Here is a 16,005-nt window from a genome sequence, read left to right as displayed (position 1 = left end):
TAAACCTGATTATTTTATTCATTGATATATAAGTATTACTTATTAAGCATCTAACAACGCTTAAAGTTAGGAATCAACATCCTCATTTTACATTTGAAGAAACTCTTAAACTATAAAAGTTGCACAAGTTCTGCCTGTTTCCAAGACATGTAGTAGGACCTTAATAATACTAGTTCCCAGCCATGTGTAGTAGCTACCCTTAGATTAAGGCAGGAGGATTGCCAAGTTCAAAACCATCCTGTGTAACTTAGACCCTGTCTCTTAAAAAAAAAAAAAAAAAGGTGGGGGGAGGGAGGGTTGGAGATGTAACCTAGAATGTGGTAGGGCCTGGGTTCAATCCCTAATACTACAAATAAATAGTATTTCCCCCATGCTCACCCATCTGAGCCTTGGAGCCCAAGACGCTTCCTCATCTCCCTCTTTGCCCTCTCCCTCAGAAAGCCAGGCAAAAAGAAGAAACAAGGAGTGGTACTAGTGACACCTAATATACAAAATAATTATTTTTATTAACCTTATGTAAGGTAATATGCGGGTGCATACTTAAACCCATCACCATCAATTGCCATCCCTAACCCACCCATCCCATAATACAGAAATATTGGAACCTCATGTATGAGAAACAGTTGACCTTTCTCTAGTCCAGAGAGAGGCAAAAGGCCAGCATTGGCATTACAGAACCTGAACAAAGTTCATAAGTGTTTCCTTGCTCTGTAAGAGGCAAAAACTTCCTGGTGCTAGGAATATTGGACAATCATTATACTAGTAATAAAAATTCTAGCTGGGTGTGGTGGCACATGCCTATACCTACCTACTCAAGAGGCTAGGGCAGGAGGATTGCAAGTTTGAGGCCAGCTGCTGCAACTTAGGGAGACCTCCCATCTCAAAAAATAAACAGGGCCAGGGGCTGGGGTTGTGGCTCAGAGGTAGAGCACTTGCCTAGCATGTGTGAAGCACTAGGTTTGATTCTCAGCACCACATATAAATAAATGAATAAAATAAAGGTCCATCAATAACTAAAAAATATTTTTAAAAAATAAAATAAACAGGGCCAGGGATATAGCTCAGTTACAGAGCATCTTTTTGAATCCACAGAGCATCTTTGGATTCAATCCCTAACATTAAAAAAAAAAAAAAAGAATCTGCTCCTCATACTTGTTTATTTTCAGAGAAATTTTATGTCTCATCCTTGTTCTGATCCCTATAACAAGTCATTTTGCAACACCAATCCACTTTTTTATAACATTGTTATTACAATAGTCTCCCCTCATGATTCCTGAAACCCTGGAGAGTATCAAACCCTATATATACTGTTTCTTCCTTTATATACATATACCTGTGATAAGTTAAATTTATAAATTAGGCACGATAATAGATTAATAATGTTCTGGGCCAATGGCACATGCCTGTAATCTCTTCAACTCAGGATGCTGAAGCAGGATGATCACAAGTTGGAGGCCAACCTCAGCAATTTTGCAAGGTCCTAAGCAACTTAGCAACTTATATGTCTCCAAATAAAAAAAACAAAAAAGGACTGGGGATGTTGTTCAGTAGTAAAGCAATCATGAGTCCAATTCCCAGTACTAAATAATAATAGTAATAACTAATAAAAATAAAACAATTATAATAATATATTATAGTCCAGTTGTGGTGGTGCATGCCAGTAATCCCAGAGGCTCGGGAGGCTGAGGCAGAAGGATCGATGGTTCAAAGCCAGCTGTAGTAAAAGTGGGGCAGTAAGCAGCTCAGTGAGACCCTGTCTCTAAATAAAATACAATATAGGGCTGGGGATGTGGCTCAGTGTTTGAGTGCCCCTGAGTTCAATACCTCCCCCCCAAAAAAAAACAATTATGACAATATACTATAATAAAAGTTATATGAATGTGGTGTCTCTCTCAAATATCTTATACTTTTACCTTTTCATTTAAAGGAAAGAGTTTATGGCTTCCTTTTGGCATATCTGACTTGCCAGTACCAGTATTCTTTCTTTTATTTTTGTTTTTTTGGTACTCAGGATTGAACCTGGGGGCATTTACCCTCTGAGCCATGTCCCCTGCCCTTCTTATTTTTTATTTTGAAACAGGGTCTTAATAATTGCTTAGGGCCTCACTAAGTTTCTGAGGCTGGCTTTGAACTTGTGATTCGCCTTCCTCAGCCTCCCAAGTTGTTGGGATTATAGGCTTGTGCCACAGTGGTGTTGTTTTTTATTTTACTTTTTATTTTTTGAGGGTTTTTTGTTTGTTTGTTTTTTGCAGTTCTGGGGATTAAAACCCAGCTGTATCACTGAACTGCATCCACAGCCCTTTTTATTTTATTTTGAAACAGGGTCTCACTGTGTTGCCCAGGCTGACTTCAAACTTGTCATCCTCATGCCTCACCCTTCTGAATGACTGGGATTTTAGACATCTATTGCTATACCAGGTTTGCCAGGATCACTACTCTCATACTTTGGGGCCATTATTAGGTAAAATAAGATATACTTAAACACAAGCACTGAGAAATAATAGTGGATCTGATAACCTAGACATCTATTAAATAAATAAGGGGAGGCAGTATATACAGCATGGATACACTAGACAAAAGGAATAGTCACATCCCAGGCTGACTGGACCAGAAAAACACAAAAGGAATAGTCACATCCCAGGCTGACTGGACCAGAAAAACAGGATATTCTATGATGCTACTCAGAATTATATGCAATTTAAAACTTATCAATTATTTCTGGAATTTACCACTTAATATTTTCACATATAGGCTGACTGCAGGTAACTACTATCATAGAAAGAAAAACCACAGGTGAGGAGGGAGATGTTAATATACAGGATTTTGTGTGTGTGTGTGTGTGTGTGTGCGCGCACTCGTGTTACCGGGGACTGAACCCAGGGGCAGTGAACCATATCCCCAGCCTTTTTGTGTGTGTGTGCGTGTGTATTTTGTTATTTAGAGACAGGGTTTTGCTAAGTTGCTTAGGGCCTCACTGAATTGCTGAGGCTGGCTTTGAACTTGAGATTTCCCAAACTATTGGGATTTCAGGCATGTGCCACCACACCCAGCAGAATTTCATATATGATTTACAGGCATCTCTAGGAAAAGCCTTTTAGAGGTAGTGAAAAATCTAAGCTGATACCTTAGGGCTTAGCGGCAACATAGGGTGATCATATTTTAGCTAGGAAGATTTGCATGCACTAGGGCCTCTAAGAGAAACCTTGGAGATAAAGAGTATAAAGTGGCAAGTGGGGATGCTTAGTGGTGAGTGATTGCTTGCCTCGCATGGAAGAGGCCCTAGGTTCAATCCCCAGCACCACACATACAAACAGAAAAGCTAAGCCTGACAGCACATGCCTGTTAATCCCAGCTACTCAAGGAGGTGAGACAGGAGAGGGGAGTTTGAGACCAGCCTGTGCCATGTAGTGAGCTTCTGTCTCAAAAAAAAAAGTGTGTGGTGGCACACACTTGTAACCCCAATCTGCAGGCTGAGGTAGGAGGATTGCAAGTTCAAAGCCAGCCTCAGCAACTTAGTGAGACCCTGTCTCAAAAAAAAGCAAGTGAGGATGTGTTCTGGTTAAGCACACCCTGGGGAAGCAGGGTGGGTTTTAATCCCTGGTCCCAAAAAAAGAAAAGAAAAAATTATTATAAAGCAGGTGTGAAGGTAGGCAGCTGAGGGTTGAGGCTTAGAGCCCGGGCAAAATTTTGTTGTTGTTGTTGTTGTTGTTTGGTACCAGGGACTGAATCCAGTGGTGCTTAATCAGACTCCCCAGCTGCTGAGGTTACAGGCATGCACCACCATGCCCAGACAGGGCAAAATTTAAGAATTTTTTTAAAAATATTTTTTAATTGTTGATGGACCTTTATTTTATTTATTTGTATGTGGCGCTGAGGATGGAAACCTAGTGCCTCAAGCATGAGAGGCAAGCGCTCTACCACTGAGCTACAACCCCAGCCCGAATTTTTATTTATTTATATGTGGTGTTGAGAATTGAATCCAGTGCCTCACACATGCTAGGCATGCACTCCACCACTGAGCTACAAACCCAGCCCCTTAAAAGACTTTTTAAAAGAAATTTAGGCTTTCTCTTTGAGGCAATTGAAAAACATTTATCTAGGAAATGAACTGAGATTTTCAACCAGCTTCCCTTCCCAACACCTTCTTAGTGAAACCCAGATTTATATTCTTATTTTCATTCATCCATTGGAAAACTCTAAGAATAAAGTTGCTGGAGGTAGGAAGAAAACTGAGGAGTCACTTCAACAGTCTCCTCCCATTCGACCTCTGCGACCGACCTCCCCTAAAAGCTGAGATTTCTATTTTCTGTGTGTTTCAAATTATTCCCAGCCCTCCCACCCCGTCCCGGCACCAGCTGTCTACCTCTGAGCTGCAACCCCAGCCCTTTTCTGAGACAGGGTCTCGCTAAATTGTCAAGGCTGGCCTCAAATTTACATCTTCCTGCCTCAACCTCCCAAATAGCTGATATTACAAGGGTGCACCACCATACTCGGCCAATTTTGTGGTGGTGGGTGCTCTTTCTCTTTCCATATCAACATCACTATCTTTTGGTTTATCTGCCCAGCAGAGTTTTGGATGGCTGGAGGATGGAAGGGGCGGGGTGGGGTGGGGGTCAAGGCAATTAGAATTGTGAGGAATTGTAATTGAGAATTTGTTTCTCTAAGGAAGAAGACTGAAAATCGAGAGGCCTATCTATCAGCCTCCAAATCAATAGCAGATGAATTAGGGAGGGAGAGTCTTGAAGGTGTGGACGAATTAGGGGTGTGTGAAAATTTAAGGTCCTGCTTTGGCTTCAGGCCATGTCCATAGCCTTCTCTCCCAAAGAGCTCAGATTTCGGGGCGAAGAGTGGTATTGGAGAAAAGAGGTCCTATCTAGAAGGAACCATGACCCTGGAGATTACACATCCACCTTCGCAGCAGCAGAACAAGGACCCTTGGCTCGCCGTGGGCTCGCGGGTTGATCGTCTCCTGACCCGGAACAGCAGCCAGTTTCTTCACTCCGCAGCTTGTCCACGTGCCAGCAACAGTAGCCACGTGGGGCCCTAAGAAAACGCCTTCGCAAAGGTTTGTCCCCTCTGCTGCCCACTAGGAAAGAAGACCTGGGAACAGCGACCGAGAAGACACTACCGGCAAGAGGCCGGACTCGCGCGCGCCTGGGACAGCCGGAGGCGGGGCAGGGGCGGGGCTTACCTCCGACCGCTGTTTGGAAGGGCGGGGCCTGAGCTCGGAAGGGTGGGCTTTGGAGAGCAGCCGGTAGCCATTTCACTGTCGCCAAGACTCCTCGGCTTCCTCCTTAGAGCGAATCCCGGCCCAGCCGGGCCCGGGATCGCCATGGAGTCCGCGATGGGCGCGGGCATCGTGATGGCTGAGGCGCTGCAGAACCAGCTGCCCTGGCTGGAGAACGTGTGGCTCTGGGTCACCTTTCTGGGCGATCCCAAGATCCTTTTTCTGTTCTACTTCCCCGTGGCCTACTATGCTTCTCGCCGTGTGGGCATCGCGGTGCTCTGGATCAGCCTCATCACCGAGTGGCTCAACCTCGTCTTCAAGTGGTGAGACTGCGAAGCCCTCGGGCATCCTGGTCCCCCACCCTCGAGGGCCCGGGTCTCTCTCAGCAGGTGTCTCAAAGGCCATTCCACCCTTTTGAGCATCTTTGTGCATCTTGGACCCAGACCTCAGATTCCACACATTCTACCCATTAGACAGCGTTCCTCAAACTGGCCTGTAGAGAAATCACGTAGGGGGCGCGTTTAAACCACAAATATCCTATCCCCACCTCAGCCCTTCTGATTTAGAAACTCCAAAGGAGGGGTTGGAAATCTGCATTTTAACAAGTATCTACAGCTTTAAGTAAGAGACGTCTCAATTCACTTTTTCATTCACCTATTCATTCTCCTGACATAATTGTTAAAAAGCATACTTTGTGACAGGCATCACACTAGATGCCTTGCAAATTAAGTTGCTGTCCTTGGTCCATGCCCAATAGCATAGGCAGCCCTAGAAAGTTTACTAGAAATGCAGGCAGAATCTCATGCTCCAGGTCATACTTCCTGCATTTGAGCCAAGTCCCCAAGTGATTCCAATGCACAGTGAAGTTTGAAAAGCACTGGGTGAAAGAAAGCACTGCCTTCCAGGGAAAACTTTCTTTTCTTTACCCTTCATTCATTAGTAAGCTCTACACACAGAATTAGAAGCCAGGAATCCCAGGCAAGTGGGTGGAGGCCCTGCAGCCCTTGGGGTTTATCACTTTGTGCCACCTGTTTTCTCTGTTTTGGGTGTATAAGGGAGCCTGTAGACATGCAGCCTCACCTTCCTTCACCTCAGCCTCTGTTGCCAAGTCCCCAGCCTGGGGGAAGAAAGGGAGATTCATAGGAGACACTTGAATGGGATGGAATGACTTGCTGCAAAACAAACTTGGAATAACCTTCCTTTCCACTCTTCTCCACAGGGTTTCATCCCACTGTAGACAGAAAAGCAGTTGCAGAATCATTTCCTCCTTGTTTAATTGCTCTTTGTACTGAGCTGTCTCCTCCCTCAGAGTCTGTAAAAGTTTCCCTCCCTATTTCTGTTCCTCCTAGAGTCAAATGGTGGACACTCCCCCACCCTCCTTCCCCCTTAGTACTGGGGATTAGACCCAGGGCACTGTGGCAAGGCACTTGGGGGGCAAGTGCTTTACCATTAAGTTACATCCTCAGAACTTTCTATTTTATTTTGAGACTAGGTCTTGCAAAGTTGCCATGGTTGGCCTTGAACTTGTTTCAAGTAGCTGGGATTGCAGGTATGTGTCACCATGCTCAGCTTTGATAGACACACTCTTTAAATGCCCCCAAATGACAAAGCCCCTATTCATTTTTAAGTGTGTACTGAGCTCTTGGCGTGTATGAGGCCCAGTTTTCTGGAGAGTCAAGTCCCTTCTGAACCTTACTCCTCAGCTCTCTGCTTCCTGCCAGCATACCTTCTGCTTTCCTTCTCTTTCTGGCCACAGCAGCTTCTATGTGTGGTTCACCAGAGCCCAGCTGAGCACCTGCTAGACCAGGGGAGTTTGAAATATATATATATTTAGTTGTAGATGGACAAGATATCTTTATTATTTTTTATGTGGTGCTGAGGATCAAACCCAGTGCCTCACATGTGTTAGGCAAGCACTCTACCACTGAGCCACAAACCCAGCCTGGGAATTTGAAGTTTTGTCCTTAATCTTTCTCAGGCATCTTTCTATATTCCTTACTCCCATTTTCAGACATGGAAGTTCACCTAAATAATTACGGTGTAGGTAATTGAGGCTGAAATCAGGGACATGGAGAGCGGGTAGCAGGAGACAGGGAGGAAGGGGAAAGACCAAGTCCTGGACTCAGGGTAAGAAAAAAAGAGCTGGCTCTGTAGTGGGAGGGTTAAGAGGGGGGACATCTGCAGGCGTGGTGGGCCACACCTGTAATCCCAGTGGCTCAGGAAGCTAAGGCAGGAGGATCGTGAGTTCAAAGTCAGCCTTAGCAACCACGTGGTGCTAAGCAACTCAATGAGACCCTGTCTTCAAATAAAATATAAAATAAGGCTGGGGATGTGGCTCCGTGGTTGAGTGTCCCTGAGTTCAATTCCTGGTACCACACCCCAAAAAAGTGGGACATCTGAATATCTCGGAGCATACACACACTTACCGCAATCTCTTGCCTCCATATCATTTTTTTTTTTTTTTTGCAGTAATTTTCTATTTTGAGATAGCTTAGCTAAATTGTCAAGACTGGCCTTAAATTTGTGATCCTCCTGCCTCAGCCTCTCGAGTATCTGGGATTACAGGCGTGTATCACCTCCTCTGGCTCCATGTCACTTTTTAAAAATGGTATGCTTTTCATGTTCCAAGGTAGAAAACCATGGCAAGATAATAGCCAGAATCAGAGTCCCTTTCTGACTCCATTCCTCAGACCCTCCAGAGTCTTCAGGTATTTCTACAGTCTTTCTGCCCACTTCCTTCCCCCTGGCAGCATGTGCTCGTTTTAGTCATCTTGCATCTTTTCTCTTATAGGTTTCTGTTTGGAGACAGGCCCTTTTGGTGGGTCCATGAGTCTGGGTACTACAGCCAGACTCCTGCCCGGGTTCACCAGTTCCCCTCTTCTTGTGAAACTGGTCCAGGTGGGAAACTTCTTCCCTTTCTAGGTGTGGTTAGGGTTCGGGTGAGCATTTCAGAGTAGTCTTCAGCCAGGGTGGCCCAACTAGAGGCCTAGCCTCTCACTTACTAGGCCAGAAAACAAAGCAACACCAGGAAGACCAAGTGGAGTTATAGGAGGAGGGCACCCTGCCATGTGCAGGGTAGAACCAAGTGACAGGGCAGAAGCCTGAAGCAATGGCCTCAGGTGCAGGTAAAAAATGCTTCAGGCCAGAGGGAGCAGTGGAGCAGTGCTAGGGAAAGCTGCTTTTCAGCCAGGGGGAGGCAGCTGTGTCTAGGTATCACCAAAGTTCTCCTTTATTCTCTCACCATACACTTCTGTATTCGCTGACAGGCAGCCCTTCTGGACACTGCATGGTCACAGGAGCAGCTTTCTGGCCAATAATGACAGCCGTCTCTTCTCAAGTAGCTGCTCGGACCCGCAGGTATACCTTTGGCATCACCCACTAGTGGGAACAGGGGTGATGGCATCCTAGACCCAAAAGACCCAGCAGCATGGGGACTCTGGGGTATTTGGTCAAACTATGAAGTGTATGCATGCTGAGGGAAGCCAAGCTGTGACTAGACACCTCTTAAACCATTTGTCTCTCTTCTCTCTAGCCGCTGGGTAAGGGTGATTCCTAGCCTGGCTTATTGCACCTTCCTATTGGCAGTTGGCCTGTCCCGGATCTTCCTCTTAGCACATTTCCCTCACCAAGTGTTGGCTGGCCTAATAACTGGTGAGCAATAGGGGCCATAGGGTGGGCCAAGAGGGTGCCTTTGGCAGTGGGATGACCAGTCTAAGATCTTCCCATCATTCCCAGTTTCTATAGAGTCAACCCCAAGTGGTCTTAGTCTGTCCTTCCACCAAGCTGCACTGCAGTTCAGGGGGTGGGGGTGGGGATAATTTCCCCAAACTTCTTGAAGCTGCTGTCATCCCATTCTCCTAGGTGCTGTCCTGGGCTGGCTGATGACTCCGCGGGTCCCTATGGAGCGGGAATTAAGTTTCTATGGGTTGACTGCACTGGCCCTCATGCTGGGTGCTAGTCTCATCTATTGGACTCTCTTTTCACTGGGCCTAGATCTTTCTTGGTAAGTCCTGCTTTGGAGCTTGGGCTGGCTGGGGCCTGACCCACCTCACCTGTACCCAGTGTGTTGGGTCTCTGGTTCACTGGAGTTAAAAAAGACATATAACCTGTTCCCAAACATAGACTCTCCTGGGGTCACAGCAGAACATGTGAGTGGGCCAAGAGTAGATGACCAAAAGCCAGTGGCCCTCTGGGTTCTAGTCTTTCCTGGCAAGGACTCTTTTTTCCCACAGGTCCATCAACCTAGCCTCCAAGTGGTGTGAGCGACCTGAGTGGGTACACTTGGACAGCCGGCCCTTTGCTTCCCTGAGTCGTGACTCAGGGGCTGCCCTGGGGCTGGGCATTGCCCTGCACTCTCCCTGCTATGCTCAGATACGACGGGCACAACTGGGAAATGGCCAGAAGGTAGCCTGCCTTGTGCTGGCCATGGTGCTTCTGGGTCTCCTAGACTGGCTGGGCCACCCACCTCAGATCAGCCTCTTCTACATCTTCAACTTCCTTAAGTACACCCTCTGGCCATGTCTGGTCCTTGCCCTCGTGCCCTGGGTTGTACATATGTTCAGTGCCCAGGAAATACCACCCATCCACTCTTCTTAACTTCTTGAGCCTCCTTCTGCCACTTCCCCTCCTCCAAAGCCAACACTCCATGACCTCCACACTCCAGGAGGCAGTTCCATCCCTGACAGCCCCCAAGCAAGCCCTGTTTACCCTGAATTTCCTTTTTTTCCCTCCACCTGGTCTTAGCCCCAAAGAAGGGCCTTCAGTCTCCCAGAGGGGCTGAGCCTCCTCCTGCCTTTCCCCCCAAGTCCACAAAGAGCAAAGGCAACAGTAAGACCTGTGGGTTCCTGCAACACTGTGAGGGGAGGCTCAGGGGGTGCCCCAATAAAGCCCTTGAAACTTCTGGATTCCTTTCTTGCCCGTGAACATACCACCAACCCTGCCTGTAGGTATAGGAGCAGAACCCTTGCCAGGCTATTTCTAGAGTTAGGAACTCAAAGGAAAGGGGATACTGGAAACTCAGCTGAGAGCTCTCAGTCCTGTCCCCAAACCCCAATACAACACACATCACCACTTAGGCCACAAGAGAGGTTCCATAAGATGCAATGGTTACATACAGTGAAACCTTGTCTTTCATCTACCAGGACAGAGATCTTCTGCCCCAGCCTCCCATTTTCCAAATTGGCTTCTGGTCCAGGGCTGGAGAAAAGGCAGTTTTTTTGGCTAGGAAGGGGAATAAGAACCTCTGTTCCCTTTGAGAATCCAGACACAGAGACACTGGCCCCAGAAAGCACTGCCAGAAACAAAAAGTTTATTTACACAAGAACACACAGTGTAACAGGTTACAAAATTCTTAACTGGAATTCATATCTGGGAAGACAAAGCAAGGAGTGGGTTTACAGGAGAACCCCACTAGCCACAGGGAGAGGGAGGGTCAGGGGCCGGAGCCTGGAGCTCATTGTGGGGAGGCCTGGTACAATGGGCCTAGCCCCTTCCCCATCCCCAGGAGGATCTAGAACAAGCAGCACACAATGAACCAATTGGGGTAGAACTCTGGCCCTCCCCTGGCCCTCAACCCTGTTGGGGAGGGGGAGCATTAGGATAATAAGTATGTAAACAGATTGGTAGGGCCCTGGAGATGAAAGTAGAGTATGTGTGGCATCAGGAAGGAGAGAGGAGAGTTAATCCCCTAGGAGCCACTTCCCATCTTTGGTTTCCTACAGGCTGGACAGCATTCCCTGGAAGCCTATGGGCCCCCAACCCCTTGAAACAGGGGGCTCCAGAGGACCCTGGAAAAGAGGAAGGGGAGTGCCCAGCACCCTCCTGGTCTCAGCTCCCTTGAGACAGTGGCCAACTGAGGGTGCTCAGGGAGGAAGAGAAGCTCCTGCTGAGGGCAAACTCAGATTCCTGGGTTATGGTCCTGCCACTTCTAGAAATATCCAGTTACCAACCCTAGGCTTCAAAGCAAAAGGCCCCAGGAGGAAGGTAAGCCCTGACCTTTCTACTTACATCTTGCTGGATGGCTGGGGGAAACCTACTAAAGAGCAAAGGGCCTCTCACCAGCCTACAAGGCCCCTGTAGGAACCACCTCCTCCCCCTCCGCAGGCTGTGCTAGCAGATGGCAAAAACCCCAAAAGAGTAAGTTGGAGAACAAGCCTAGTTCTGGTTCTGGGGCTCCTTCTAACCCCTCAGAACCCAGGTGTTCATCCCCCATCCCTTTTGCCCTCTGGACCCCTGAGAGGGGAAACGGGCCCTGAGAAGTACAAGGCAGGACAGCCCTGCCCATTGTGGCTCAAGCCTGCTGTGGATGCTGAGGCCAAGCAGAGGGGTCTGCAGAGATGATGGGGGTGACAGAGGAGAAGTAGAGAAATGCAGCATGACAGCTCACCTCTCCTCCACTCCACTCTGCATCTTACTGGTGTGCCCTCTCCAGTATCAGGGAAGGGGGGTAAAGTTAAGGCATTCCCCCCAAGTCAGCCAAAGCCAAGGCACCAACTTACTGTTTCCACCTCACTTGGGAGCCCCAGAACTGAAGGGTATCATCTGGGCTCCTGTGCCCACCTTGAGCTAGCCCAGGCTCCAAGGGGGAAAAGGACAATGAAAGGATGTGGGTGTGGGGTACAACATGGGGAGCTGGCTGGGCAGCGCACCCCAACCCTACAGAGGGAATACACTTTCAGAGCTGAGGTGTAGGCTACAGGAGTGCTGGACAGCTGAGAGGAACAGGAAGGGCAAGGCTGAGAGACCCACACAGCACACGTTGTTGAATGTGTGACTTTTTGTTTTTAATAGAAAAAATAAACAAAATCACAATGATGAAGCCCAGAGGGATGGGGGCCGGGGTGTCACAGGGCAGGCTCCTGCTCCATGGGCTCCTCTGCCGGCCTGTGGGGACAAGCACAGGGAAGGCATTGAGTGAAGGACAGCACCTCAAGCCAGGACAGGAAGGTGGAAGGCAGGGAGCCTACCTGGGGCTGTGCTCCCGGGTGGCAGCAGCCTGGGCCTGCTCAGCCCCCACCGACAGCAAGGCCATGGCGCTCACAGTCTCGGCCTCCTCCGTCTCACCAGCCTGGGCCTCCCGCAAGGAACGGCCCAGACCAGTGGCAAACCTCTGCACACAGCTCCAGTGTTTGCCTGTGGAAGAGGGATGGCCAGGGGGTCAGGGAGGGCACACAAACCCATAGGTACACCCCAACCCTGGCACTCCCACAAACCCTGCCCCCAATCAGGCTGAGGTCTGCGCCCCTCCACCTGTCCCCACGCACTCTGGATCTCGATGACTTTCTCTAGTGTGGTTACTGCATTGATGTTGGGCTTTTGCTGTAAGACTGCCTCATCCAAGGGCTGTAGCTATAAGAGAAAGAAAAAAGCTTAGAGTGGGGTGATGTCACCTGCCCCTCTAAATGTCCTCTTTCAGCCCCAGCCATCCCTCATGATGGGGCAGGCATACTCAGAAAGCTTTCCCAGCCAGCTAGCAGCCTGTGAGTGCTACTCAACCCAGGGAGGTAGACATTTTTGCTGATCGCTCACCCCTGGCCTATTGTTCCCTCTTGTGACCCCCTCACCTCCACGCTAAGCAGAGCTGAGACACAGGCCTCAGAGGCATCACAGATGGCGGTCAAGTCGTGGCCTCCCTCCAGGGCCAGCACCACCCGGCCCCCTGCCAGCGTCATCAGCTGCCTGGTCAAGTGGCCAAAACCTTTGGTGGGTGAAGGAAAGAGGATGAAATGGTAAAAAATATCAATTCAAGAGACAGGAAGAAGGGAAAGAAAAAGAAACAAGAAGAGGACAAATAGCACTAAATGAGATGGAAAATATAAACCCACATATATCCATAATAATAATCAATGATAGTGGAATAAGTAATCCAGAGACAAAACATAAGACAGGATGAGAAAATCAGTTACATGCTGTGGTATAGGGCGCATCACTGAAAGGCCAGGGATTGGTTGGAAAGCTCCAACCCCATGGCTCCAGCAGAAGATATATATCCCCTGCTACCCCACTTCTTCCTGCTGCCCCCACTCAGGCCAGGGTTGGCAGAAGGAGGGTGAAAGGAGCTAGCAAGATGATTCCAAGCCTTAGACCTACCTACCCCCTGCCCTTCCCTTCCTCTGGAATATCAGTCTGTTCCTCGCCCCATGTCCCTGCTTGACTCCTTCTTCACTGTTCCACACCCTCCCTCAAACTCCCAACAGGCTTACATCTGGCGGTAACAGAATAGCCACCAAGTGGAGACAGATGTCCTTCAACAGCATCAAACCCAGCGGAGACTAGGACCACATCAGGTGAGAACTCATGGGCAATGGGCATCACCACTGTCCTGCAAAGGGATGGCCCAAGCTGACCCCAGCAGATGGCCAGGCCAGGCCTCGCCCCCTCTTCTCTTCTAGGAGACCACATTCCTCCATCCACATTGAACTGAGCACCTGCTGCCCTTCCCACCACCAGACCCAGGGGCTACCATCTCTCCCTTGGCCCTTCTCAAACCCACCTGAAGGCTGTCAGGTACTCCACATCTCCAATGGGGGGATCCACACCTCCTGTCCATGCCACATTCACATTGTACCCCACGCCTGGCCCTCCACCGACCTAGCACCAGGATTGGGAAGGGGTTATTCTCACTGCTTGGGGATCTCTGACATTGACCCACCCTCACCTCTGCCTCCAAGGCATCACTCCACTGACCTCTGCGGTGCCTGAGAGGCAGTCAGACCTGTGAGGTCCTCCCACTAGGAGCCCCTGAGATGCCCCAGGGACCAGCACCACCATGGACTTCAGTGGCTTCCTGCCAGGGCCCATCCTGCCACCTCCCGGAGGGGCCTGTATGTAGGCCCAGGAACTGTACCTCTTCAGGAGCCCCAGAGCCTGGAAAGAAGTTCCCATTGTCATAGCGATGCAGGGAGATGTAGAGCACAGAGGGATCACTGTAGAATGCTTGCTGGGTGCCATTGCCGTGGTGAATGTCCTGGTAGGGAGAGGTGAAGACATCAGGAAAATGGCCCAAGCTCTGACCCTAAGGTCAAAAATTCACTCCGGTGAGCTCTGAGGGTGAGCTTACCCATGGCTCCAGGGCATCTGCACTCCGTTTACAACAGGACTGCCTACCCTACTTCTCTAACTGGAGTCTGCACAACTGAATTATGTACCACTTAGGGGCTATACAAAGCCATGGGTCAAATGTGGTTTAACTCCCTGCAGAACCCATTCTACTGAATAGTTTTAGAGAAATATTAGGGATGGTAAGGAACTAAAATTAGCAGATCATGGCTGGGATTGTAGCTCAGTGCAAGAGCACTTGCCTAGCATGTGTGAGGCACTGGGTTCGATTCTCAGAACCACATATAAATAAATAAAATAAAGGTCTATCAACAACTAACAAGTACTTAAAAAGTTAAAAAATAAAATAAGTAGATCAATTTTGAGGAAGGATCCAGCCTTTTCCCCTGAGGATTAAATGCAGGGACACCACTGAGCTACTTCCCCAGCCCTTTTATTTTTTATTTTGAGACAGGGTCTCTCTTAAGTTGCTTAGGGCCTTGCTAAGTTGAGGCTGGCCTTGAACTTGGTGGTCCTCCTACCTGAGTCTCCCGTTACTTCTGGCTAAGAGTACAGGTGTGGGCTGGGGATATAGCTCAGTTGGTAGAGTGCTTACCTCGCATCACAAGGCCCTGGGTTCAATCCCCAGCATCACCAAAAAAAAAAAAAAAGACTCCAGACATGCCCCACCATGCCTGAGAATCTAACATTTAAATAAAAAATTTGTTGTTGTTGTTTTTGGTGCTAGGAATTGACCCGGGGGTACTTTATCACTGAGCCACATCCTCAGTCCTTTTATTTTTTGAGAGAGGGTCTACCTATGTTGCTAGGGGCCTTGTTAAGTTACTGTGCTGGCCTCAAACTTGCAATCCTCCTGCTCAGCCTTCCAAGTCACTGGGATTACAGACATGGGACACCATGCCCAGCTAAATGAATTTTAAAGCCAAAATTGGAATTCCAAAATTTCACCCTTGCTGAGGAGTGCTCCAGATGACCTCCCTGAGCAGTGAGTAAGTGGTGTGTGTTTTTCTATCATTGGGGCAAGATGTGAGACGCATTGACAGCAGCAGGGGCAGAAATGCAGCATTCTCAGCTAAGTGATCTTGGGTAGATCACCCAGGGCCTTCATTTGTAGAAATGGACATCCTACTTTTTACTACTAGAGGTAGCTATGAGAAGCATGGTGTATCAAATACTAGTTGGGTTCCTCAAAAACAGCTAATTGTGCAGGGTGGAAGAGAAAGTGGCTTCTAGCAGTGGTGGTGGCACACCTGTCTACTGTAGGAAATCCTTCAGCTGCTTGAGGCTGCCAGGTGGAGGCCAAGGTGGACAGAGGCTAAAAGTCCTCTCGGATCTCTAAAGGAGAGGAGGAAGCCCTACTGGAACCTGAGGACTGGGCTGATGATCCAGCAGAAGGGATGTAGGATTCATCAGTCATCAGGAGTGAGTCCCAGTGCCACCCTGAGGCAGAGTGGGATGCTTGCGGGGAACAGGACTTCCTGAAGGCTGCCCCTGGCCTAGCTCTGCCCACCTTGCCCAGCCTCTCCAGCCCACTGCCTACCCAGTCCACGATGAGGACCTTGCCCACGTTCAGCTTCTGCTGCAGGAGTTTAGCTGTGATGGCTACAGAGTTGAAGAAGCAGAATCCCCTGAGGGGGCGGGGGAGAAAAGGGTGGGGAGGTCAGCTTCAGGTTAGGTGAGGTTCACTTAAAGAGCAAAAGACAGGAAGGGCCAAGGGCAGA

General features: G+C 48.7%; 2 protein-coding genes across 7 annotated transcripts in view; one reads left to right on the top strand and one right to left on the bottom strand.

Annotated features, from left to right (window-relative positions):
• Positions 1-5,238: 5,238 nt before the first annotated feature.
• Positions 5,239-11,913, top strand: G6pc3 (glucose-6-phosphatase catalytic subunit 3). Of its 4 annotated transcripts, XM_071603437.1 has the most exons (8): positions 5,382-5,550; positions 6,720-6,776; positions 7,857-7,935; positions 8,019-8,125; positions 8,494-8,584; positions 8,760-8,878; positions 9,089-9,230; positions 9,460-10,131. In XM_071603437.1, the coding sequence occupies exons 1-8, from the start codon at positions 5,475-5,477 to the stop codon at positions 9,821-9,823; spliced, it is 1,035 nt and encodes a 344-aa protein (XP_071459538.1). In that variant the 5' UTR covers positions 5,382-5,474; the 3' UTR covers positions 9,824-10,131. The 4 variants fall into 4 exon arrangements, with proteins under 4 accessions (XP_027802938.1, XP_027802937.1, XP_071459538.1 ...); XM_071603438.1 differs by lacking the exon at positions 6,720-6,776; XM_027947137.3 differs by lacking the exons at positions 6,720-6,776; positions 7,857-7,935; positions 9,460-10,131 and adding an exon at positions 10,948-11,913 and having other exon boundaries at positions 5,239-5,550.
• Positions 11,914-11,984: 71 nt separating this feature from the next.
• Positions 11,985-16,005, bottom strand: part of Hdac5 (histone deacetylase 5) — a 35,569-nt gene continuing 31,548 nt past the window's right edge. For all 3 annotated transcript variants that reach the window (XM_027947096.2, XM_027947097.2, XM_071603421.1), the window contains 8 exons: positions 15,825-15,912; positions 14,073-14,192; positions 13,719-13,816; positions 13,429-13,547; positions 12,790-12,923; positions 12,490-12,574; positions 12,193-12,358; positions 11,985-12,109 (listed from right to left, as the gene is read on the bottom strand). In XM_027947096.2, the coding sequence (XP_027802897.1) occupies positions 12,070-12,109; positions 12,193-12,358; positions 12,490-12,574; positions 12,790-12,923; positions 13,429-13,547; positions 13,719-13,816; positions 14,073-14,192; positions 15,825-15,912 (850 nt within the window). In that variant the 3' untranslated portion in view covers positions 11,985-12,069. The remainder of the gene's footprint in view (positions 12,110-12,192; positions 12,359-12,489; positions 12,575-12,789; positions 12,924-13,428; positions 13,548-13,718; positions 13,817-14,072; positions 14,193-15,824; positions 15,913-16,005) is intronic.

This window comes from Marmota flaviventris, chromosome 17 (assembly GCF_047511675.1).
Source record: "Marmota flaviventris isolate mMarFla1 chromosome 17, mMarFla1.hap1, whole genome shotgun sequence".
NCBI lineage: Eukaryota > Metazoa > Chordata > Mammalia > Rodentia > Sciuridae > Marmota > Marmota flaviventris.
This window is presented reverse-complemented; position numbering and strand designations above follow the sequence as displayed.

Excerpts from the sequence above, each read along its gene's own strand:
- G6pc3 (XM_027947136.2), top strand. The coding sequence starts at position 5,333 with ATGGAGTCCGCGATGGGCGCGGGCATCGTGATGGCTGAGGCGCTGCAG. Across the intron at positions 8,126-8,493 it reads TTCTTGTGAAACTGGTCCAG|GCAGCCCTTCTGGACACTGC; the intron begins GTGGGAAACTTC and ends ATTCGCTGACAG. Across the intron at positions 9,231-9,459 it reads CTGGGCCTAGATCTTTCTTG|GTCCATCAACCTAGCCTCCA; the intron begins GTAAGTCCTGCT and ends TTTTTCCCACAG.